This window comes from Oncorhynchus tshawytscha, linkage group LG13, assembly GCF_018296145.1.
Source record: "Oncorhynchus tshawytscha isolate Ot180627B linkage group LG13, Otsh_v2.0, whole genome shotgun sequence".
Taxonomy (NCBI): Eukaryota; Metazoa; Chordata; class Actinopteri; order Salmoniformes; family Salmonidae; genus Oncorhynchus; species Oncorhynchus tshawytscha.
In genome coordinates, this window is record NC_056441.1 from 87,860,072 (window position 1) to 87,885,570 (window position 25,499).

General features: G+C 49.5%; 1 protein-coding gene across 3 annotated transcripts in view; it reads left to right on the forward strand.

The window, feature by feature from the left end:
* The window catches only part of LOC112266214 (rho guanine nucleotide exchange factor TIAM1-like), a 209,093-nt gene that overhangs the window by 136,050 nt on the left and 47,544 nt on the right, over positions 1-25,499 (forward strand). For all 3 annotated transcript variants that reach the window (XM_042296490.1, XM_042296489.1, XM_042296488.1), the window contains exons 14-17: positions 7,128-7,209; positions 18,673-18,759; positions 22,846-23,058; positions 24,020-24,120. In XM_042296490.1, the coding sequence (XP_042152424.1) occupies positions 7,128-7,209; positions 18,673-18,759; positions 22,846-23,058; positions 24,020-24,120 (483 nt within the window). The remainder of the gene's footprint in view (positions 1-7,127; positions 7,210-18,672; positions 18,760-22,845; positions 23,059-24,019; positions 24,121-25,499) is intronic.

Here is a 25,499-nt window from a genome sequence, read left to right on the forward strand (position 1 = left end):
AGGGAGAGGGGTAACTCCCCAGTGAGAGATAGAGAGGGGTAACTCCCCAGTGAGAGAGAGAGAGGGGTAACTCCACAGTGAGAGAGAGAGGGGGGTAACTCCAAAGTGATAGAGGGGTAACTCCCCAGTGAGAGAGGGAGAGGGGTAACTCCCCAGTGAGAGAGGGAGAGGGGTAACTCCCCAGTGAGAGAGAGAGAGGGGTAACTCCCCAGTGATAGAGGGAGAGAGGGGTAACTCCCCAGTGAGAGAGAGAGAGGGGTAACTCCCCAGTGATAGAGAGAGGGGTAACTCCCCAGTGAGAGAGGGGTAACTCCCAGTGAGAGAGAGAGAGAGGGGTAACTCTCCAATGAGAGAGAGGGGTAACTCTCCAATGAGAGAGAGGGGTAACTGCCCAGAAAGAGAGAGAGGGGTACCTCCCCAGTGAGAGAGAGAGAGAGAGGGGTAACTCCCCAGTGAGAGAGAGGGGTAACTCCCAGTGAGAGAGAGGGGTAACTCCCCAGTGAGAGAGAGAGAGAGGGGTAACTCCCCAGTGAGAGAGAGAGAGGGGTAACTTCCCAGTGAGACAGAGAGAGGGGTAACTCCCCAGTGAGAGAGAGAGAGGGGTAACTCCCCAGTGAGAGAGAGAGAGAGGGGGTAACTCCCCAGTGAGAGAGAGGGGTAACTCCCCAGTGAGAGAGAGGGGTAACTCCCCAGTGAGAGAGAGAGAGGGGGTAACTCCCCAGTGAGAGAGAGAGAGGGGTAACTCCCCAGTGAGAGAGAGAGAGGGTAACTCCCCAGTGAGAGAGAGAGAGGGGTAACTCCCCAGTGAGAGAGAGAGGGGGTAACTCCACATTGATAGAGAGAGGGGTAACTCCCTAGTGAGAGAGGGAGAGGGGTAACTCCCCAGTGAGAGAGAGAGGGGGTAACTCCCCAGTGATAGAGAGAGAGGGGTAACTCCCCAGTGATAGAGAGAGAGAGGTAACTCCCCAGTGAGAGAGGGGTAACTTCCCAGTGAGACAGAGAGAGGGGTAACTCCCCAGTGAGAGAGAGAGAGAGAGAGAGAGAGGGGTAACTCCCCAGTGATAGAGAGAGGGGTAACTCCCCAGTGAGAGAGAGAGAGAGAGGGTAACTCCCCAGTGATAGAGAGAGGGGTAACTCCCCAGTGAGAGAGAGACGGGTAACTCCCCAGTGAGAGAGAGAGACAGGGTTAACTCCCCAGTGATAGAGGGGGTAACTCTCCAATGAGAGAGAGAGGGGTAACTGCCCAGAAAGAGAGAGAGAGGGGTACCTCCCCAGTGATAGAGAGAGAGGGGTAACTCCCCAGTGAGAGAGGGGTAACTTCCCAGTGAGACAGAGAGAGGGGTAACTCCCCAGTGAGAGAGAGAGAGAGGGGGTAACTCCCTAGTGATAGAGAGAGGGGTAACTCCCCAGTGAGAGAGAGAGAGAGAGGGGTAACTCCCCAGTGATAGAGAGGGGTAACTCTCCAATGAGAGAGAGAGGGGTAACTGCCCAGAAAGAGAGAGAGGGGTACCTCCCCAGTGATAGAGAGAGAGGGGGTAACTCCCCAGTGAGAGAGGGGTAACTTCCCAGTGAGACAGAGAGAGGGGTAACTCCCCAGTGAGAGAGAGAGAGAGAGAGGGGTAACTCCCCAGTGAGAGAGAGAGAGAGGGGGTAACTCCCAGTGAGAGAGAGAGAGAGGGTAACTCCCCAGTGAGAGAGAGAGGGGTAACTCCCCAGTGAGAGACGAAGAGGGGTAACTCCCAGTGAGAGAGAGAGAGGGTAACTCCCCAGTGAGAGAGGGAGAGGGGTAACTCCCCAGTGAGAGATAGAGAGGGGTAACTCCCCAGTGAGAGAGAGAGGGGTAACTCCACAGTGAGAGAGAGAGAGGGGTAACTCCAAAGTGATAGAGGGGTAACTCCCCAGTGAGAGAGGGAGAGGGGTAACTCCCCAGTGAGAGAGGGAGAGGGGTAACTCCCCAGTGAGAGAGAGAGGGGGTAACTCCCCAGTGATAGAGGGAGAGAGGGGTAACTCCCCAGTGAGAGAGAGAGAGGGTAACTCCCCAGTGATAGAGAGAGGGGTAACTCCCCAGTGAGAGAGGGGTAACTCCCCAGTGAGAGAGAGAGAGAGGGGTAACTCTCCAATGAGAGAGAGGGGTAACTCTCCAATGAGAGAGAGGGGTAACTGCCCAGAAAGAGAGAGAGGGTACCTCCCCAGTGATAGAGAGAGAGGGGGTAACTCCCCAGTGAGAGAGGGGTAACTTCCCAGTGAGACAGAGAGAGGGGTAACTCCCCAGTGATAGAGAGAGAGGGGTAACTCCCCAGTGATAGAGAGAGGGGGGTAACTCCCTCAGTGATAGAGAGAGAGAGAGAGAGAGAGGGGTAACTCCCTCAGTGATAGAGAGAGGGGTAACTCCCCAGTGATAGAGAGAGAGAGGGGGGTAACTCCCTTAGTGAGAGAGAGGGGGGTAACTCCCTCAGTGATCGAGAGAGGGGTAACTCCCCAGTGATAGAGAGGGGTAACTCTCCAATGAGAGAGAGAGGGGTAACTGCCCAGAAAGAGAGAGAGGGGTACCTCCCCAGTGATAGAGAGAGAGAGGGGTAACTCCCCAGTGAGAGAGGGGTAACTTCCCAGTGAGACAGAGAGAGGGGTAACTCCCCAGTGAGAGAGAGAGAGAGGGGTAACTCCCCAGTGAGAGAGGGGTAACTTCCCAGTGAGACAGAGAGAGGGGTAACTCCCCAGTGAGAGAGAGAGAGAGAGAGGGGTAACTCCCTAGTGATAGAGAGAGGGGTAACTCTCCAATGAGAGAGAGGGTAACTGCCCAGAAAGAGAGAGAGGGGTACCTCCCCAGTGATAGAGAGAGACAGGGTAACTCCCCAGTGATAGAGAGGGGTAACTCTCCAATGAGAGAGAGGGGTAACTGCCCAGAAAGAGAGAGAGGGGTACCTCCCCAGTGATAGAGAGAGAGAGGGTAACTCCCCAGTGAGAGAGGGTAACTTCCCAGTGAGACAGAGAGAGGGGTAACTCCCCAGTGAGAGAGAGAGAGAGAGGGGTAACTCCCTAGTGATAGAGGGGTAACTCCCCAGTGAGAGAGAGAGAGGGGTAACTCCCCAGTGATAGAGAGGGGTAACTCTCCAATGAGAGAGAGAGGGGTAACTGCCCAGAAAGAGAGAGAGGGGGTACCTCCCCAGTGATAGAGAGAGAGGGGGTAACTCCCCAGTGAGAGAGGGGTAACTTCCCAGTGAGACAGAGAGAGGGGTAACTCCCCAGTGAGAGAGAGAGAGAGAGAGGGGTAACTCCCCAGTGAGAGAGAGAGAGAGGGGGTACCTCCCCAGTGATAGAGAGAGAGAGAGGGGTAACTCCCCAGTGAGAGAGGGGTAACTCCCCAGTGAGAGAGAGAGAGAGAGAGAGGGGTAACTCCCCAGTGATAGAGAGAGGGGTAACTCCCCAGTGAGAGAGAGAGAGGGTAACTCCCCAGTGATAGAGAGGGGTAACTCTCCAATGAGAGAGAGAGGGTAACTGCCCAGAAAGAGAGAGAGGGTACCTCCCCAGTGAGAGAGGGGTAACTTCCCAGTGAGACAGAGAGAGGGGTAACTCCCCAGTGAGAGAGAGAGAGAGAGAGAGAGGGGTAACTCCCCAGTGATAGAGAGAGGGGTAACTCCCCAGTGAGAGAGAGAGAGAGAGAGAGGGGTAACTCCCCAGTGAGAGAGAGAGACAGGGTTAACTCCCCAGTGATAGAGGGGGGTAACTCTCCAATGAGAGAGAGAGGGGTAACTGCCCAGAAAGAGAGAGAGGGGTACCTCCCCAGTGATAGAGAGAGAGAGGGGTAACTCCCCAGTGAGAGAGGGGTAACTTCCCAGTGAGACAGAGAGAGGGGTAACTCCCCAGTGAGAGAGAGAGAGAGGGGGTAACTCCCCAGTGATAGAGAGAGGGGTAACTCCCCAGTGAGAGAGAGAGAGGGGTAACTCCCCAGTGAGAGAGAGAGGGGTAACTCCCCAGTGATAGAGAGAGGGGTAACTCCCCAGTGATAGAGAGAGGGGTAACTCCCCAGTGATAGAGAGAGGGGTAACTCCCCAGTGATAGAGAGAGGGGTAACTCCCCAGTGATAGAGAGAGGGGTAACTCCCCAGTGATAGAGGGGTAACTCCCCAGTGATAGAGAGAGAGGGTAACTCCCCAGTGATAGAGAGAGAGGGGTAACTCCCCAGTGATAGAGAGAGAGGGTAACTCCCTCAGTGATAGAGAGAGGGTAACTCCCCAGTGATAGAGAGAGAGAGAGGGGTAACTCCCTTAGTGATAGAGAGAGAGGGTGGGGGTACCTCCCTCAGTGATAGAGAGAGAGGGGTAACTCCCTCAGTGATCGAGAGAGGGGCAACTCCCCAGTGATAGAGAGAGAGAGGGGTAACTCCCCAGTGAGAGAGAGAGAGAGAGAGAGGGGTAACTCCCCAGTGATAGAGAGGGGTAACTCTCCAATGAGAGAGAGAGGGGTAACTGCCCAGAAAGAGAGAGAGGGGTACCTCCCCAGTGAGAGAGGGGTAACTTCCCAGTGAGACAGAGAGAGGGGTAACTCCCCAGTGAGAGAGAGGGAGAGAGAGAGAGAGAGAGGGTAACTCCCCAGTGAGAGAGAGAGAGAGGGTAACTCCCCAGTGAGAGAGAGAGAGAGGGGTAACTCCCCAGTGAGAGAGAGAGAGAGGGGTAACTCCCCAGTGAGAGAGAGAGGGGTAACTCCCCAGTGATAGAGGGGTAACTCCAGAGAGAGAGAGAGAGAGAGAGGTGTAACTCCCCAGTGATAGAAAGAGGGGTAACTCCCCAGTGAGAGAGAGAGAGAGGGGTAATTCCCCAGTGAGAGAGAGAGAGAGGGGTAACTCCCCAGTGAGAGAGAGAGAGGGGGTAACTCCCCAGTGAGAGAGAGAGAGGGGTAACTTCCCAGTGATAGAGAGAGGGGTAACTCCTAGTGAGAGAGAGAGAGGGGTAACTCCCAGTGAGAGAGAGAGAGAGGGGTAACTCCCCAGTGAGAGAGAGAGAGAGAGGGGTAACTCCCCAGTGAGATAGGGGTAACTCCCCAGTATGAGAGGGTAACTCCCCAGTGAGACAGAGAGAGAGAGAGAGAGAGAGAGGGGGTAACTCCCCACTGATAGAAAGAGGGGTAACTCCCCAGTGAGAGAGAGAGAGATAGAGAGGGGTAACTCCCCAGTGATAGAAAGAGGGGTAACTCCCCAGTGAGAGAGAGAGAGAGGGGTAACTCCCCAGTGAGAGAGAGAGAGCGGGGTAACTCCCCAGTGAGAGAGAGAGAGAGGGGTAACACCCCAGTGAGAGAGAGAGAGGGGTAACTTCCCAGTGATAGAGAGAGGGGTAACTCCCTAGTGAGAAAGAGAGAGAGAGAGAGGGGTAACTCCCCAGTGATCGAGAAAGAGGGGTAACTCCCCAGTGAGAGAGAGAGGGGTAACTCCCCAGTGAGATAGGGGTAACTGCCCAGAAAGAGAGAGATGGGTAACTCCCCAGTGATATAGAGAGAGAGGGGTAACTCCCCAGTGAAAGAGAGAGAGGGGGGTAACAGTGATAGAGAGAGGGGTAACTCCTCAGTGATAGAGAGAGAGGGGTAACTCCCAAGTGATAGAGAGAGAGAGGGGGGTAACTCCCCAGTGATAGAGAGAGGGTTAACTCTCCGGACGCCCCCACAGAATCAGTATCTCTCCATACCCTTAATAAAGACATATAACATGCATCCTTATTAAGTGTATGCAAATGATTGAGATACACAAATTAATTCCGTTCTGTCATGGACACACTCATTTACATATGCATAAATTAGACTCCCTCCTCGTATTCCCTCCTGCTTCTATGTGTAACAAAACATTAATGTTTCTCCATCTCTCTCCTTCTCCATCTCTCTCCTTCTCTTGCCTTCTCTCTCCTTCTCCTTCTCTCTCCTTCTCCATTTCTCTCCTTCTCTTGCCTTCTCTCTCCTTCTCCATCCTTCTCCATCTCTCTCCTTCTCCATCTCTCTCCATCTCTCTCCATCTCCATCTCTCTCCTTCTCTCTCCTTCTCCATCTCTCTCCTTCTCTCTCCTTCTCCATCTCTCTCCTTCTCTTCCCTTCTCTCTCCTTCTCCATCTCTCTCCTTCTCTTGCCTTCTCTCTCCTTCTCTTGCCTTCTCTCTCCTTCTCTCTCCTTCTCTTGCCTTCTCTTGCCTTCTCTCTCCTTCTCTTGCCTTCTCTTGCCTTCTCTCTCCTTCTCTTGCCTTCTCTTGCCTTCTCTTGCCTTCTCTCGTCTTCTCTTGCCTTCTCTTGCCTTCTCTCTCCTTCTCTTGCCTTCTCTCTCCTTCTCTTGCCTTCTCTTGCCTTCTCTCTCCTTCTCTTGCCTTCTCTCTCCTTCTCTCTCCATCTCTCTCCTTCTCTTGCCTTCTCTTGCCTTCTCTCTCCTTCTCCATCTCTCTCCTTCTCTCGCCGTCTCTTGCCTTCTCTCTCCTTCTCTTGCCTTCTCTCTCCTTCTCTCTCCTTCTCTTGCCTTCTCTCTCCTTCTCTTGCCTTCTCTCTCCTTCTCTTGCCTTCTCTCTCCTTCTCTTGCCTTCTCTCTCCTTCTCTTGCCTTCTCTCGCCTTCTCTCTCCTTCTCTTGCCTTCTCTCTCCTTCTCTCTCCTTCTCTTGCCTTCTCTTGCCTTCTCTCTCCTTCTCTTGCCTTCTCTCTCCTTCTCTTGCCTTCTCTCTCCTTCTCTTGCCTTCTCTCTCCTTCTCTTGCCTTCTCTCTCCTTCTCTTGCCTTCTCTTGCCTTCTCTCTCCTTCTCTCTCCTTCTCTTGCCTTTTCTCTCCTTCTCTCTCCTTCTCTCTCCTTCTCTTGCCTTCTCTCTCCTTCTCTTGCCTTCTCTCTCCTTCTCTCTCCTTCTCTTGCCTTCTCTCTCCTTCTCTCTCCTTCTCTTGCCTTCTCTTGCCTTCTCTCTCCTTCTCTCTCCTTCTCTTGTCTTCTCTCTCCTTCTCTTGCCTTCTCTTGCCTTCTCTCTCCTTCTCTCTCCTTCTCTTGCCTTCTCTCTCCTTCTCTCTCCTTCTCTTGCCTTCTCTCTCCTTCTCTTGCCTTCTCTTGCCTTCTCTCTCCATCCTCTCCATCTTTCTTTCCTTCTCTCTCTTCATCTCTCTCTCTCGTTCTCTTCTCTCCACAGCTTTATAAAGAGATAGAGCTGGGCTCCAAAATAACCAAAGTCATCCAGTTCGACAGGGATGAGTCCTGTATGATTGGCTACGGTAAGGTTGAGTCCTGTATGATTGGTTACGGTAAGGATGAGTCCCGTATGATTGGCTACGGTAAGGATGAGTCCTGTATGATTGGCTACGGTAAGGATGAGTCCTGTATGATTGGCTACGGTAAGGATGAGTCCTGTATGATCCTGTATGATTGGTTACGGTAAGGATGAGTCCTGTATGATTGGTTACGGTAAGGATGAGTCCTGTATGATTGGCTATGGTAAGGATGAGTCCTGTATGATTGGTGACGGTAAGGATGAGTCCTGTTTGATTGGTTACGGTAAGGATGAGTCCTGTATGATTGGCTACGGTAAGGATGAGTCCTGTATGATTGGTTACTTATTTTTTGAAGAAACCTTCAAATGAAGGAGCTGGACAAGATGGCGGACTGAACACAACAGTGAAGATCACCTCAATATAAAAAATGTATATTCACTATCAGTAAGTCAGACTAAATATAAGCATTTCACAAACTGGTGAAACACAAAATAAATCATAAGGCTAGAGAAATGTATTGACAAATATTACGAAAACAAGCAACAGCCAAGCATGACGGAGAGTAAAACAGGGGAACCAATCAACATGGAGAGTAAAACAGGGGAACCAATCAACATGGAGAGTAAAACAGGGGAACCAATCAACATGGAGAGTAAAACAGGGGAACCAATCTCAACATGGAGAGAAACAGGGGAACCAATCAACATGGAGAGTAAAACAGGGGAACCAATCTCAACATGGAGAGAAACAGGGGAACCAATCTCAACATGGAGAGAAACAGGGGAACCAATCTCAACATGGAGAGAAACAGGGGAACCAATCAACATGGAGAGTAAAACAGGGGAACCAATCAACATGGAGAGTAAAACAGGGGAACCAATCAACATGGAGAGTAAAACAGGGGAACCAATCAACATGGAGAGTAAAACAGGGGAACCAATCAACATGGAGAGTAAAACAGGGGAACCAATCATCATGGAGAGTAAAACAGGGGAACCAATCACATCATGGAGAGTAAAACAGGGGAACCAATCAACATGGAGAGTAAAACAGGGGAACCAATCTCATCGTGGAGAGTAAAACAGCGGAACCAATCAACCTGGAGAGTAAAACAGCGGAACCAATCTCTACAGATTGTTAAATCTGTTAAAATCAATAAATTACAAACTGGGCAACATACTTGAACGAGTCAGTGAGAATATAAAAGAGTTGAAGACCTCGAGATGAGTGACGGAAAAGCTGCGACATTGGAAGAAAGACACAAACAAGCATAAAGGAACAGTCAATAAGATGAAATAATGGTTAAAAGCCTGGGTAAAAGACCTGCTGGCATGAAAATAGGCACAAACGACCAGTTCCTGAAGGAAATTACAGAACGCCACAAAGTTCTGTATCCAAACTTCAAGGAAAATAGATTGAAAGGGAAACACGTAGCTCTCGTAGTCGATAAACTGTCTATTGATACAAAGACTACTCCATGGCTATTCTAAAAATTACAAAGTTCTCATAGAGGTGGTGGATAATGGAACACAATACTAGCCATGGTAGGAGTTGAATAATGGAACACCCAATACTATCCATGGTAGGGGTTGAATAATGGAACACCCAATACTATCCATGGTAGGGGTTGAATAATGGAACACCCAATACTATCCATGGTAGGGGTTGAATAATGGAACACCCAATACTATCCATGGTAGGGGTTGAATAATGGAACACCCAATACTGTCCATGGTAGGGGTTGAATAATGGAACACCCAATACTGTCCATGGTAGGGGTTGAATAATGGAACACCCAATACTATCCATGGTAGGGGTTGAATAATGGAACACCCAATACTGTCCATGGTAGGGGTTGAATAATGGAACACCCAATACTATCCATGGTAGGGGTTGAATAATGGAACACCCAATACTATCCATGGTAGGGGTTGAATAATGGAACACCCAATACTATCCATGGTAGGAGTTGAATAATGGAACACCCAATACTATCCATGGTAGGGGTTGAATAATGGAACACCCAATACTATCCATGGTAGGGGTTGAATAATGGAACACCCAATACTGTCCATGGTAGGGGTTGAATAATGGAACACCCAATACTGTCCATGGTAGGGGTTGAATAATGGAACACCCAATACTGTCCATGGTAGGGGATGAATAATGGAACACCCAATACTATCCATGGTAGGGGTGTTGAATAATGGAACACCCAATACTATCCATGGTAGGGGTTGAATAATGGAACACCCAATACTGTCCATGGTAGGGGTTGAATAATGGAACACCCAATACTGTCCATGGTAGGGGTTGAATAATGGAACACCCAATACTATCCATGGTAGGGGTTGAATAATGGAACACCCAATACTATCCATGGTAGGGGAAAGTGAATAATGGAACACCCAATACTATCCATGGTAGGAGTTGAATAATGGAACACCCAATACTATCCATGGTAGGGGTTGAATAATGGAACACCCAATACTATCCATGGTAGGGATTGAATAATGGAACACCCAATACTGTCCATGGTAGGGGTTGAATAATGGAACACCCATGTTGTGCAATGAATTATACTTATACTGTCCATGGTAGGGGTTGAATAATGGAACACCCAATACTGTCCATGGTAGGGGTTGAATAATGGAACACCCAATACTATCCATGGTAGGGGTTGAATAATGGAACACCCAATACTGTCCATGGTAGGGGTTGAATAATGGAACACCCAATACTGTCCATGGTAGGGGTTGAATAATGGAACACCCAATACTGTCCATGGTAGGGGTTGAATAATGGAACACCCAATACTGTCCATGGTAGGGGTTGTAATAATACAAAAATATATATAGATATAAAAGCTATCTTGAAATATAACTAATTGGAACACAAAAGCACTAAGTCAACATGGTGGAGATGAATGCACAGCAGACCGAAGGCTCAGTATGTGTGGATGTGTTGAGATGGAAGGTGTGGTGTGTTTCCTGGTGTATGGGAAAGTGGAGATGAATGCACAGCAGACCGAAGGCTCAGTATGTGTGGATGTGTTGAGATGGAAGGTGTGGTGTGTTTCCTGGTGTATGGGAAAGTGGAGATAAATACACAGCAGACCGAAGGCTCAGTAAGTGTGGATGTGTTGAGATGGAAGGTGTGGCGTTAAGTGAGAAAGGAAATGGTTGCATATCCCAGAACCAATCTTATGTCTGTGAGCAGGGGTTGGTGAGAGAGCTTTCAATGTTGTGCAGATGAGAGTTATACATTTTATAATGAATTATACATCTTATTTATGTATGTATTTATTTATTGTCCTATCATGGTGGAACTGCATTTTAAAATACTATTTATTTATTTATGGTAATATCTTGATGGAACGATCCACAACCCTATACCCTAGACCCACCTGAATGACCCAGATACTAAAGAGAAGTCCCTGCTGTTAGCTGTCTGTATGCTGCTGTTAGCTGTCTGTATGCTGCTGTTAGTTGCTGTTAGCTGCCAGTATGCTGCTGTTAGCTGTCTGTATGCTGCTGTTAGCTGCTTGTATGCTGCTGTTAGCTGCTGTTAGCTGTCTGTATGCTGCTGTTAGCTGTCTGTATGCTGCTGTTAGCTGTCTGTATGCTGCCTGTATGCTGCTGTTAGCTGCCAGTATGCTGCTGTTAGCTGCCAGCATGCTGCTGTTAGCTGCCTGCATGCTGCTGTTAGCTGTCTGTATGCTGCTGTTAGCTGCCTGCATGCTGCTGCTAGCTGTCTGTATGCTGCCTGTATGCTGCTGTTAGCTGTCTGTATGCTGCTGTTAGCTGCCTGTATGCTGCTGTTAGCTGTCTGTATGCTGCCTATATGCTGCTGTTAGCTGTCTGTATGCTGCTGTTAGCTGTCTGTATGCTGCTGTTAGCTGTCTGTATGCTGCTGTTAGCTGCCAGTATGCTGCTGTTAGCTGCTGTTAGCTGTCTGTATGCTGCTGTTAGCTGCCAGTATGCTGCTGTTAGCTGCCTGCATGCTGCTGTTAGCTGCCTGCATGCTGCTGTTAGCTGTCTGTATGCTGCTGTTAGCTGCCAGTATGCTGCTGTTAGCTGTCTGTATGCTGCTGTTAGCTGCCAGTATGCTGCTGTTAGCTGCCAGTATGCTGCTGTTAGCTGCCTGTATGCTGTGTTAGCTGCCAGTATGCTGCTGTTAGCTGCTGTTAGCTGTATGTATGCTGCTGTTAGCTGCCAGTATGCTGCTGTTAGCTGCCAGTATGCTGCTGTTAGCTGTCTGTATGCTGCTGTTATGCCAGTATGCTGTGTAGCTGCCAGTATGCTGCTGTTAGCTGCCAGTATGCTGCTGTTAGCTGCCAGTATGCTGCTGTTAGCTGTCTGTATGCTGCTGTTAGCTGCCAGTATGCTGCTGTTAGCTGTCTGTATGCTGCTGTTAGCTGTCTGTATGCTGCTGTTAGCTGTCTGTATGCTGCTGTTAGCTGTCTGTATGCTGCTGTTAGCTGCTGTTAGCTGCCTGCATGCAGCCAAAATGCGGTCAGAGACCTTCTAAAGCAGTACAGCTCTCTCAACATACTGAGCCTGCCTGGCAGGGTTGGTCCTCCAGAGCCAGAGCCCCCTGATAGGTGAGCCTAATATACAAGGAAATTCTCAACGCTGCTAATGAGGACCTTGACGACCTCGTATCTAGCCGGTTGGGGGGCCCCCACCCAGGCAGTGGCAGTGCTGGCAACACTGGCTGCCCCCCCCAGGGTGACAGTGGGCAACACTGGCTGGCAGTAAGCTGGCAACACTGGCCCCCCAGGCAGTGGCAGTGCTGGCAACACTGGCTGCAGTAACCCATGGGGAGGGGGCCCACCCAGGCAGTGGCAGTGCTGGCAACACTGGCTGCCCCCCCCAGGCAGTGACAGTGCTGGCAACACTGGCTGCAGTAAGCCATGGGGAGGGGGGGGCCCACTCAGGCAGTGGCAGTGCTGGCAACACTGGCGGCAGTAACCCATGGGGAGGGGGTCACACTCGGACATTCAGAGAGGGGGCAAGTTATTGTGGCCCTGGTGGCACAATATAATCAAAAGGTCTGACTGCACAGAGATGCTTGGGAATATGGGGCGACAGGTAGACTAGTGGTTAGAGCGTTGGACTAGTTTAACTGAAAGGTTGCTAGATCGAATCCCCGAGTTGACGAGGTAAAAATCTATCGTTCTGCCCCTGAACAAGGCCGATAAACCCACTGTTCGTAGGCTGTCATTGAAAATAAGGATTTGTTCTTAACTGACTTAGTTAAATAAAGGTTAAATAATAATATGGTCACAACGGGGGAACGTGCGGGTGTTTCAGGGGAAGGGGGTGGATCTGACCTCCATTACCTAGGATGTGACAATGGTTAATCAAATCCCCACATTCCTGCCCTTTTTTTTGTAGCTCAGTCTTGCAGGCCGTCTCATACAGCTGCAACTGTATACGCATTTGTAAATCAAGACCTTTCTTGAGTTGGGCTCTGGGATGATGCAACTGTTGAGCATCTGGTTGTTTGTGGGGGGGAAAGAGGTTGAGTGTGTAATGTGTGTGTGTGTGTGTGTGTGTGTCCCACAACAGTTGCGAGGGAGTAAAATATGTTAGGGACAATATAGGATGAATCACAATAATTGTTTGCTAAAAGATCATTTTTTGTAATAGCGAGACTGATGAGAATAATTTTGCACGCCCAATTTTTCAGTTTTTGATTTGTTAAAAAAGTTTGAAATATCCAATAAATGTCGTTCCACTTCATGATTGTGTCCCACTTATATCTTTATGTTTGAAGCCTGAAATGTGGCAAAAGGTCTCAAAGTTCAAGGGGGCCGAATACTTTCGCAAGTCACTGTATATTATGATAAATAAAATTGTAAGTTGTCTCATTATGGTAAATGGTGAAATAAGTATAGCCAGTTCTAATTGTAATGGCTTAGCAGATAAAAAGAAACGATTATCAGTATTTACCTGGCTAAAAGAGAAGGAATATAATATCTATTGTTTACAGGAATCTCAGTCAACAATTTTAGATGGAGTTTTGTGGAAAAAGGACTTTGGGGGCCAAATATATTTCTCCCATGGGCAAAGAAATTCAAAAGGAGTGATGAAATTAATAAACAGTTTGCCCATCTTAATCTTTTAATTTTATTGGCCAGTCTGAGATATGATTTTTTCTTTGCAACTCTGCCTAGAAGGCCAGCATCCTGGAGTCGCCTCTTCACTGTTGACGTTGAGACTGATGTGTTGCAGGTAGTATTTAATGAAGCTGCCAGTTGAGGACTTGTGAGGCGTCTGTTTCTCAAACTAGACACTCTAATGTACTTGTCCTCTTGCTCAGTTGTGCACAGGGGACACCCACTCCTCTTTCTATTCTGGTTAGAGACGGTGTACGCTGTTATGTGAAGGGAGGAGTGCACACACAGCTTTGTACGAGATCTAGAGTTTCTTGGCAATTTCTCGCATGGAATATCAATTAGACTTTATCCGACATAACATAGGTACAGCAGATCCCCTTATTGTGTGGGACACTTTTAAATGTGCCTTTAGAGGCCATGCAATTCAGTATTCATTTATAAAACAAAAGCGATTTTGGTCAAAAGAGTCCATCTTAACAAAGGAAATTAAAGGACTAACAGAACAGACAGATGACAATAAAAACTACCATAGAGGCACAGAATAAGTTAGAGGAAAAACCAAATGAAATGGAGGAACTTATTCAAGAAAGATCCAGTTTAATATAGTATAAAAATAAAGCTGGATGGGATATGGGGAAAAAATGCCCCAAATATATTTTTCAATCTTCAACATAGAAATGCAACAAATTTTTAGCTAATTTTTTTTATTTTTCATTTACAATCTGTAGAAACGATGAGAATAGAAATGTTCAGTACTTTTGTGAATCATCACAGCACAGTTCAAATAGAAATCCAAAATAGATGGTGTTTTGAGAGATAGACGGGAGGGGTTGAATGGAGATGAAGGGTGGGACTGGATGGTGTTGAGAGATAGATGGGAGGGGTTGAATGGAGCTGAAGGGACTGGATGGTGTTGAGAGATAGATGGGAGGGGTTGAATGGAGATGAAGGGACTGGATGGTGTTGAGAGATAGATGGGAGGGGTTGAATGGAGATGAAGGGTGGGACTGGATGGTGTTGAGAGATAGATGGGAGGGGTTGAATGGAGATGAAGGGTGGGACTGGATGGTGTTGAGAGATAGATGGGAGGGGTTGAATGGAGATGAAGGGTGGGACTGGATGGTGTTGAGAGATAGATGGGAGGGGTTGAATGGAGATGAAGGGTGGGACTGGATGGTGTTGAGAGATAGATGGGAGGGGTTGAATGGAGATGAAGGGTGGGACTGGATGGTGTTGAGAGATAGACGGGAGAGGTTGAATGGAGCTGGAGGGTGGGACTGGATGGTGTTGAGAGATAGATGGGAGGGGTTGAATGGAGCTGAAGGGACTGGATGGTGTTGAGAGATAGATGGGAGGGGTTGAATGGAGCTGAAGGGACTGGATGGTGTTGAGAGATAGATGGGAGGGGTTGAATGGAGCTGAAGGGACTGGATGGTGTTGAGAGATAGATGGGAGGGGTTGAATGGAGATGAAGGGTGGGACTAATAACAAGATAACCAATGTAAAACATACAGGGTCTGTAAAATGTAAAATGCAAATATGTTCAGAAATGTTGTGAAATAACAGTGACAAATCCAACTGGATGGATATCAGAAATAGAGGAAGGACTAAAAACAAACAAAATATAACTATTGTAAAATAGATTGTGTCTGTAAAATGGGTATAAGTAAGATACAGTTGAAGTCGGAAGTTCACATATGAAAAATAAATTCCACAATTCCTGACATTTTAATCCCAGTAAAAATTCCCCGTTTTAGGTCCGTTAGGATCAGCACTTTATTTTAAGAATGTGAAATGTCAGAATAATAGTAGAGAGAACTATTTATTTCAGCTTTTATTTCTTTCATCTCATTCCTAGTGGGTCAGAAGTTTACATACACTCAATTAGTATTTGGTAGCATTGCCTTTTTTAAATTGTTTAACTTGGGTCAACCATGTCAGGAAGCCTTCCACAAGCTTCCCACAATAAATTGGGTGAATTTTGGCCCATTCCTTCTGACAGCGCTGGTGTAACTGAGTCAGGTTTGTAGGCCTCCTTGCCTCGCACACGTTATTTCAGTTCTGCCCACAAATTTTCTATGGGATTGAGGTCAGGGCTTTGTGATGGTCACTCCAATACCTTGACTTTGTTGTCCTTAAGCCATTTTGCCACAGCTTTGGAAGTATGCTTGGGGTCATTGTCCATTTGGAAGACCCATTTGCGACCAAGCTTTAACTTTCTGACTGATGTCTTGAGATGTTGCTTCAATATATCCACATACTTTTCTTTCCTCGTGATGTTATCTACTTGGTGAAGTGCTCCAGTACCTCCTGCAGCAAAGCACCCCCACAACATGATGCTGCCACCCCCGTGCTTCACGGTTGGGATGGTGTTCTTCAGCTTGCAAACCTCCCCCTTTTTTCCTCCAAACATAACGATGGTCATTATGGCCAAACAGTTCTATTTTTGTTTCATCAGACCAGAGGACATTTCTCCAAAAAGTACCATCTTTGTCCCCATGTGCAGTTGCAAACTGTAGTCTGGCTTTTTTATTTCGGTTTTGTAGCAGTGTCTTCTTCCTTGCTGAACGGCCTTTCAGGTTATGTCGATATAGGACTCGTTTTACTGGGGATATAGATACTTTTGTACCTGTTTCGTCCAGCATCTTCACAAGGTCCTTTGCTGTTGTTCTGGGATTGATTTGCGCTTTTCACACCAAAGTACGTTCATCTCTAGGAGACAAAATGTGTCTCCTTCCTGAGCGATATGAAGGCTGTGTGGTCCCATGGTGTTTATACTTGCATACTATTGTTTGTACAGATGAACGTGGTACCTTCAGGTGTTTGGAAATTGCTCCCTAGGATGAACCAGACTTCTGGAGGTCCACAAGGTCTTGGCTGATTTCTTTAGATTTTCCCATGATGTCAAGCAAAGAGGCACTGAGTTTGAAGGTAGGCCTTGAAATACATCCACAGGTACACCTCCAATTGGCTCAAATTATGTCAATTAGCCTGTCAGAAGCTTCTAAAGCCATAACATCATTTTCTGTAATTTTCCAAGCTGTTTAAAGGCACAGGCAACTTAGTTTATGTAAACTTCGGACCAACTGGAATTGTGATGCGGTGAATTAATCTGTCTGTAAACAATTGTTGGTAAAATTACTTGTGTCATGCACAAAGTAGATGTCCTAACCGACTTGCCAAAACTATAGTTTGTTAACAAGAAATTTGTGGAGTGGTTGAAAAACGAGTTTTAATGACTCCAACCTAAGTGTATGTAAACTTCCAGTTTCAACTGTATATAACATTCCATTGATTACTGTAGAAGCTGGAAGTAGAGGTCTATATATTTACTCCAAAAAATGTATGGAGGATTGGAAATGATGCAGACAATTACATTTATGGAAGCAACAGTCTATCTGCAAAATATTAAAGATGATCCACCCCCTAGAAAAAAAGGGATGAGTCCTGTTTGATTGGCTACGGTAAGGATGAGTCCTGTTTGATTGGCGACGGTAAGGATGAGTCCTGTATGATTGGCGACGGTAAGGATGAGTCCTGTATGATTGGTTATGGTAAGGAGGAGTCCTGTTTGATTGGTGACGGTAAGGATGAGTCCTGTTTGATTGGCGACGGTAAGGATGAGTCCTGTATGATTGGCTACGGTAAGGATGAGTCCTGTATGATTGGCTACGGTAAGGATGAGTCCTGTATGATTGGTTATGGTAAGGAGGAGTCCTGTTTGATTGGTGACGGTAAGGATGAGTCCTGTTTGATTGGCGACGGTAAGGATGAGTCCTGTATGATTGGCTACGGTAAGGATGAGTCCTGTATGATTGGCTACGGTAAGGATGAGTCCTGTATGATTGGCGACGGTAAGGATGAGTCCTGTATGATTGGCGACGGTAAGCATGAGTCCTGTATGATTTGCTACGGTAAGGATGAGTGCTTTTTGATTTGCTATGGTAAGGATGAGTCCTGTATGATTGGCTACGGTAAGGATGAGTCCTGTATGATTGGCGACGGTAAGGATGAGTCCTGTATGATTTGCGACGGTAAGCATGAGTCCTGTATGATTTGCTACGGTAAGGATGAGTGCTTTTTGATTTGCTATGGTAAGGATGAGTCCTGGATCCTATGAATCTCATTCTCACAGTTTCATCATCTATTATAATTGCAATGCCAGTGTGTTCATCCCAAATGTTATTTATATAGTGCTCTACTTTTGACTTTGGGCCCTGGTTAAAAGTAGTGCACTTCACTATAAAAGGAATAGGGTGGCATTTGGGACAGAACCTATTTCATACATGTCCACATTCACAGATCATTTAACATGCTAAGAATGCAGTTCTGAAGCGACTTCCCTTTCAATTACAATCATGTTGTAGTATACAGTGTCTAAATTTCCACCAGTGAGAGAATATTTTCACTAGCAGATGTGTTGTCATGTATTCTGTTATTCTAGTCACGTCTCAGATTACTTGTATTTGTTAGACTGATCCCTGTCGGTGATTTGGTGATGTGTGTTGAGTAATGAATTGATTCTCTCTCCTCTTATCCCCCTCTCATTCCTCTCTCTCTTCTCATCCCACTCCTCCGTCTCTCCTCTCATCCCCCTCTCCTCTCTCCTCTCCCTCCGTCTCTCTCCTCTCCCTCCGTCTCTCCTCCTCCTCCTCCGTCATCCCCCCTCCCCTCCCCTCTCCCTCCGTCTCTCCTCCCCCGTCTGTCTCTCCTCCTCCTCCTCCTCCGTCCTCTCATCTCTCTCCTCCCCCCTCTCCCCTCCCTCCGTCTCTCCTCTCCTCCCGTCTCTCCTCTCCCCCCTCCTCCGTCTCTCCCCCTCTCTCATCCCCCTCCGTCTCTCCTCTCTGCCCCCTCTGTCCTCTCCCCGTCTCTCTTTCCCCCTCTCCGTCACTCATCTCTCTCCTCCCCTCCTCTCCCCCCTCCCCCTCCGTCTCTCCTCTCTCCTCCGTCTCTCCTCTCCTCCGTCTCTCCTCATCCCCTCCTCCTCCGTCTCCTCCGTCTCCCCTCTCCTCATCCCCCTCCATCTCTCCTCTCTGCACCCTGTCCTCTCCTCCGTCTCTCCTCTCTGCCCCCTGTCCTCTCCCTCTCTCTTTCCCTCCTCCGTCTCTCGCCCCCTCTCTCCCTCTCCCTCCGTCTCTCCTCTCCTTTCCCCCTCTCTCCTCTCTCTCCCTCCTCTCCCTCTATCTTTCCCCCTCCATCTCTCCTCTCTGCCCCCTGTCCTCTCCCTCCGTCTCTCTTTTCCCTCCGTCTCTCCTCTCCCGCCCCCTCTCCTTTCCCTCCGTCTCTCCTCTCCCGCCCCCTCTCCTCTCCCTCAATCTTTCCCCCCTCCATCTCTCCTCCAGGGTTTTCCATCTCAGTGGTGGAGGAGGATTCAGTGCAGCAGCTCTACATTACCGATGTGAAGGCGGGAGGATTAGCCTTCGCTAAAGGTTCCTTACCACACCATCTATAGTGGGAAGATACCATATGATTAGAGATGGACCAGAACCAGACAGCGAGGGCAGGTAGTGGGAAGATGGACCAGAACCAGACAGAGAGGGCAGGTAGTGGGAAGATGGACCAGAACCAGACCGAGAGGGCAGGTAGTGGGAAGATGGACCAGAACCAGACCGAGAGGGCAGGTAGTGGGAAGATGGAACAGAACCAGACAGTGAGGGCAGGTCGAGGGAAGATGGACCAGAACCAGACAGAGAGGGCAGGTAGTGGGAAGATTGACCAGAACCAGACAGACAGGTTGAGGGAAGATGGACCAGAACCAGACCGAGAGGGCAGGTAGTGGGAAGATGGACCAGAACCAGACAGAGGGGCAGGTAGTGGGAAGATGGACCAGAACCAGACAGAGAGGGCAGGTGGACCAGAACCAGACAGAGAGGGCAGGTCGAGGGAAGATGGACCAGAACCAGACCGAGAGGGCAGGTTGAGGGAAGATGGACCAGAACCAGACCGAGGGGGCAGGTCGAGGGAAGATGGACCAGAACCAGACAGAGAGGGCAGGTCGAGGGAAGATGGACCAGAACCAGACTGAGAGGGCAGGTAGTGGGAAGATGGACCAGAACCAGACAGAGAGGGCAGGTCGAGGGAAGATGGACCAGAACCAGACAGAGAGGGCAGGTAGTGGGAAGATGGATTAGAACCAGACCGAGAGGGCAGGTTGAGGGAAGATGGACCAGAACCAGACCGAGGGGGCAGGTCGAGGGAAGATGGACCAGAACCAGACAGAGAGGGCAGGTCGAGGGAAGATGGACCAGAACCAGACAGAGAGGGCAGGTAGTGGGAAGATGGACCAGAACCAGACCGAGAGGGCAGGTCGAGGGAAGATGGACCAGAACCAGACTGAGAGGGCAGGTAGTGGGAAGATGGACCAGAACCAGACAGAGAGGGCAGGTCGAGGGAAGATGGACCAGAACCAGACAGAGAGGGCAGGTAGTGGGAAGATGGATTAGAACCAGACCGAGAGGGCAGGTTGAGGGAAGATGGACCAGAACCAGACCGAGGGGGCAGGTCGAGGGAAGATGGACCAGAACCAGACAGAGAGGGCAGGTCGAGGGAAGATGGACCAGAACCAGACAGAGAGGGCAGGTAGTGGGAAGATGGACCAGAACCAGACCGAGAGGGCAGGTTGTGGGAAGATGGACCAGAACCAGACCGAGAGGGCAGGTTGAGGGAAGATGGACCAGAACCAGACCGAGGGGGCAGGTCGAGGGAAGATGGACCAGAACCAGACAGAGAGGGCAGGTCGAGGGAAGATGGACCAGAACCAGACTGAGAGGGCAGGTAGTGGGAAGATGGACCAGAACCAGACAGAGAGGGCAGGTCGAGGGAAGATGGACCAGAACCAGACAGAGAGGGCAGGTAGTGGGAAGATGGATTAGAACCAGACCGAGAGGGCAGGTTGAGGGAAGATGGACCAGAACCAGACCGAGGGGGCAGGTCGAGGGAAGATGGACCAGAACCAGACAGAGAGGGCAGGTCGAGGGAAGATGGACCAGAACCAGACAGAGAGGGGGAAGATGGACAGGTAGAGGGCAGGTGAGGAAGATGGACCAGAACCAGACTGAGAGGGCAGGTAGTGGGAAGATGGACCAGAACCAGACAGAGAGGGCAGAGGGAAGATGGACCAGAACCAGACAGAGAGGGCAGGTCGAGGGAAGATGGACCAGAACCAGACAGAGAGGGCAGGTAGTGGGAAGATGGACCAGAACCAGACCGAGAGGGCAGGTTGAGGGAAGATGGACCAGAACCAGACCGAGGGGGCAGGTCGAGGGAAGATGGACCAGAACCAGACAGAGAGGGCAGGTCGAGGGAAGATGGACCAGAACCAGACAGAAGAGGGCAGGTTGAGGGAAGATGGACCAGAACCAGACAGAAACGGGCAGGTTGAGGGAAGATGGACCAGAACCAGACCGAGGGGGCAGGTCGAGGGAAGATGGACCAGAACCAGACCGTCAGGTCGGGAAGATGGACCAGAACCAGACAGAGAGGGCAGGTAGTGGGAAGATGGATTAGAACCAGACCGAGAGGGCAGGTTGAGGGAAGATGGACCAGAACCAGACCGAGGGGGCAGGTCGAGGGAAGATGGACCAGAACCAGACAGAGAGGGCAGGTCGAGGGAAGATGGACCAGAACCAGACAGAGAGGGCAGGGCCAGAACCAGACCGAGAGGGCAGGTCGAGGAAGATGGACCAGAACCAGACTGAGAGGGCAGGTAGTGGGAAGATGGACCAGAACCAGACAGAGAGGGCAGGTCGAGGGAAGATGGACCAGAACCAGACAGAGAGGGCAGGTAGTGGGAAGATGGATTAGAACCAGACCGAGAGGGCAGGTTGAGGGAAGATGGACCAGAACCAGACCGAGGGGGCAGGTCGGGGAAGATGGACCAGAACCAGACAGAGAGGGCAGGTCGAGGGAAGATGGACCAGAACCAGACAGAGAGGGCAGGTAGTGGGAAGATGGACCAGAACCAGACCGAGAGGGCAGGTCGAGGGAAGATGGACCAGAACCAGACTGAGAGGGCAGGTAGTGGGAAGATGGACCAGAACCAGACAGAGAGGGCAGGTCGAGGGAAGATGGACCAGAACCAGACAGAGAGGGCAGGTAGTGGGAAGATGGACCAGAACCAGACCGAGAGGGCAGGTCGAGGGAAGATGGACCAGAACCAGACTGAGAGGGCAGGTAGTGGGAAGATGGACCAGAACCAGACAGAGAGGGCAGGTCGAGGGAAGATGGACCAGAACCAGACAGAGAGGGCAGGTAGTGGGAAGATGGATTAGAACCAGACCGAGAGGGCAGGTTGAGGGAAGATGGACCAGAACCAGACCGAGGGGGCAGGTCGAGGGAAGATGGACCAGAACCAGACAGAGAGGGCAGGTCGAGGGAAGATGGACCAGAACCAGACAGAGAGGGCAGGTAGTGGGAAGATGGACCAGAACCAGACCGAGAGGGCAGGTTGAGGGAAGATGGACCAGAACCAGACCGAGGGGGCAGGTCGAGGAAGATGGACCAGAACCAGACAGAGAGGGCAGGTCGAGGGAAGATGGACCAGAACCAGACAGAAGAGGGCAGGTTGAGGGAAGATGGACCAGAACCAGACAGAAACGGGCAGGTTGAGGGAAGATGGACCAGAACCAGACCGAGGGGGCAGGTCGAGGAAGATGGACCAGAACCAGACCGAGGGGGCAGGTCGAGGGAAGATGGACCAGAACCAGACAGAGAGGGCAGGTCGAGGAAGATGGACCAGAACCAGACAGAAGAGGGCAGGTTGAGGGAAGATAACATATGATTGGTTTCATCATCAGCCATCTCAATACAAGCCACAAAAAGAGGGTGGCTGTACAATCAACGATTAAATAATTACTACAGCTGATGAGCCATTTATAAAACTGTGTGTGTGTGTGTGTGTGTGTGTGTGTGTGTGTGTGTATCTGTGTATGTGTGTGTATCTGTGTATGTGTGTGTATCTGTGTGTGTGTGTGTATCTGTGTGTGTGTGTGTGTGTGTGTGTGTGTGTGTGTGTGTGTGTGTGTCTGTGTGTGTTAGGGAATGTTCTCTCCAGTGCTAATGTGAACGAGGTCAACATGGGAGTTGTGATTTTATTTTTTAGAAATGAAATGCATATTAATGGCTGATTCGATTCAAGGTTCAGGGGAACCAGAGAAAACAGCCCTCTGGTCAGTCTCAAGTCTTCTGATTAGAATAATAATCTGACGACACACTGTCTTTGTCCCAAACGTACACCCCATTACTTATAGAGTACACAGGCATCTCCCTGACATGATGAGGATCTCTGTAGCATATAACCATAGGAGATCCGTACTGCAGATTAGAGGGGCCTTTCTCAGGTCACATAGAGAGGGAAATGGATCCCTCCTGGGGCTGAGAGAGAGAGAGAATTAACAACCTCATGGTGCCAGGAAAGCGTGAAGACCATATAAATATGATATTGTATAGTATAGACAGTGTGAGACCCCTTCCCCACCTCCACACACACACACTAATATACCATCTTGGCTCTTCAGGTCTGAATGCGGGGGATGAGATCTTGCAGCTGAATGGGAAAGACTCGTGCAGATTGAAGTTCGGGGACATGAAGGGGGCGTTTTCCCAGGCCTCTCTGTCCCTGACCGTCAACACTCTGCCCTCTACGGACCGACGACAGATCTGTTATCTGCCCCCCCGACGCTCTGACGCACAGGAAGTCCTCCACACAGACATCTTCTCTATGAACCAGGGTGAGTTACAGTAGTCCTCTATACAGACATCTTCTCTATGAACCAGGGTGAGTTACAGTAGTCCTCTATACAGACATCTTCTCTATGAACCAGGGTGAGTTACAGTAGTCCTCTATACTGACGTGAACCAGGGTGAGTCACAGTAGACCTCTATACTGACGTGAACCAGGGTGAGTCACAGTAGTCCTCTACACAGACATCTTCTCTATGAACCAGGGTGAGTTACAGTAGTCCTCTATACTGAGTGAACCAGGGTCTTCCTCCACACAGACATCTTCTCTATGAACCAGGGTGAGTTACAGTAGTCCTCTATACTGACGTGAACCAGGGTGAGTTACAGTAGTCCTCTACACAGAACATCTTCCTCTCTGATGAACCAGGGTGAGTTACAGTAGTCCTCCATACAGTGAACCAGGGTGACATCTAGTCCTCTATACTGAACCAGGGTGAGTTACAGTAGTCCTCTATACTGACGTGAACCAGGGTGAGTTACAGTAGTCCTCTATACTGACGTGAACCAGGGTGAGTTACAGTAGTCCTCTATACAGACATCTTCTCTATGAACCAGGGTGAGTTACAGTAGTCCTCTATACAGACATCTTCTCTATGAACCAGGGTGAGTTACAGTAGTCCTCTATACTGACGTGAACCAGGGTGAGTTACAGTAGTCCTCCACACAGACATCTTCTCTATGAACCAGGGTGAGTTACAGTAGTCCTCTATACAGACATCTTCTCTATGAACCAGGGTGAGTTACAGTAGTCCTCTATACTGACATGAACCAGGATATGTAAGAACTGTATCCCAAATGGCTATTCCCTTTTCACAGCCTACACCTTATGTGGCCCGGGTCAAAAGTAGTGTACTGATTAGGGTGCCATTTGGGATACCGGTGATTATTATTATGCTAGCTGGACAGCGACCTCATCGTGGTCCGTCTGATGTGTTCTTTCTGCTCCAGAGGAGATTCTGGATGACGGGGTTGGTCTGACGCTGGAGAGTTCTGGAGACAGCCTGGACGACGACTCTGAGAGCTTCAGCGAGGCAGACCAATGCAGAAAGGTAGGAGTCTCGTATCTCTTCATTCTTAATGTTTTTGACCTTCTTCTTTAAGCGGGTGAAGTCTGAGATGTGGGATACAACAGACAGACGTTTCAGGTGACGATATGTTCCCTGAACATTTGTTCTAGAGGTGGTCTGTACTAGTGGTCTGTATTAGTGGTGCATCTCTGGGGATGTGAGTTGCTTTTGGGATAGAGGTGTCGATTTGTTATCAATCTCAATATGCAGCATATCTCAGTATCAGCAATATCCTGCTTTCAGGCTTTTATTCTGAGTGCTCCACTTGGGACACGCCCTTTTGTAGTATAGGCCTGGTTTCAGGCAGTCTGCTCTCTAGGCCTGGTTTCAGGCAGTCTGCTCTCTAGGCCTGGTTTCAGGCAGTCTGCTCTCTAGGCCTGGTTTCAGGCAGTCTGCTCTCTAGGCTTGGTTTCAGGCAGTCTGCTCTCTAGGCCTGGTTTCAGGCAGTCTGCTCTCTAGGCCTGGTTTCAGGCAGTCTGCTCTCTAGGCCTGGTTTCAGGCAGTCTGCTCTCTAGGCCTGGTTTCAGGCAGTCTGCTCTCTAGGCCTGGTTTCAGGCAGTCTGCTCTCTAGGCCTGGTTTCAGGCAGTCTGCTCTCTAGGCTTGGTTTCAGGCAGTCTGCTCTCTAGGCCTGGTTTCAGGCAGTCTGCTCTCTAGGCCTGGTTTCTCTGCTCTCTAGGCCTGGTTTCAGGCAGTCTGCTCTCTAGGCCTGGTTTCAGGCAGTCTGCTCTCTAGGCCTGGTTTCAGGCAGTCTGCTCTCTAGGCCTGGTTTCAGGCAGTCTGCTCTCTAGGCCTGGTTTCAGGCAGTCTGCTCTCTAGGCCTGGTTTCAGGCAGTCTGCTCTCTAGGCCTGGTTTCAGGCAGTCTGCTCTCTAGGCCTGGTTTCAGGCAGTCTGCTCTCTAGGCCTGGTTTCAGGCAGTCTGCTCTCTAGGCCTGGTTTCAGGCAGTCTGCTCTCTAGGCCTGGTTTCAGGCAGTCTGCTCTCTAGGCCAGGTTTCAGGCAGTCTGCTCTCTAGGCCAGGTTTCAGGCAGTCTGCTCTCTAGGCCAGGTTTCAGGCAGTCTGCTCTCTAGGCCTGGTTTCAGGCAGTCTGCTCTCTAGGCCTGGTTTCAGGCAGTCTGCTCTCTAGGTTTCAGGCAGTCTGCTCTCTAGGTTTCACGCAGTCTGCTCTCTAGGTTTCAGGCAGTCTGCTCTCTAGGTTTCAGGCAGTCTGCTCTCTAGGTTTCAGGCAGTCTGCTCTCTAGGTTTCAGGCAGTCTGCTCTCTAGGTTTCAGGCAGTCTGCTCTCTAGGTTTCAGGCAGTCTGCTCTCTAGGCCTGGTTTCAGGCAGTCTGCTCTCTAGGTTTCAGGCCGTCTGCACTCTTGG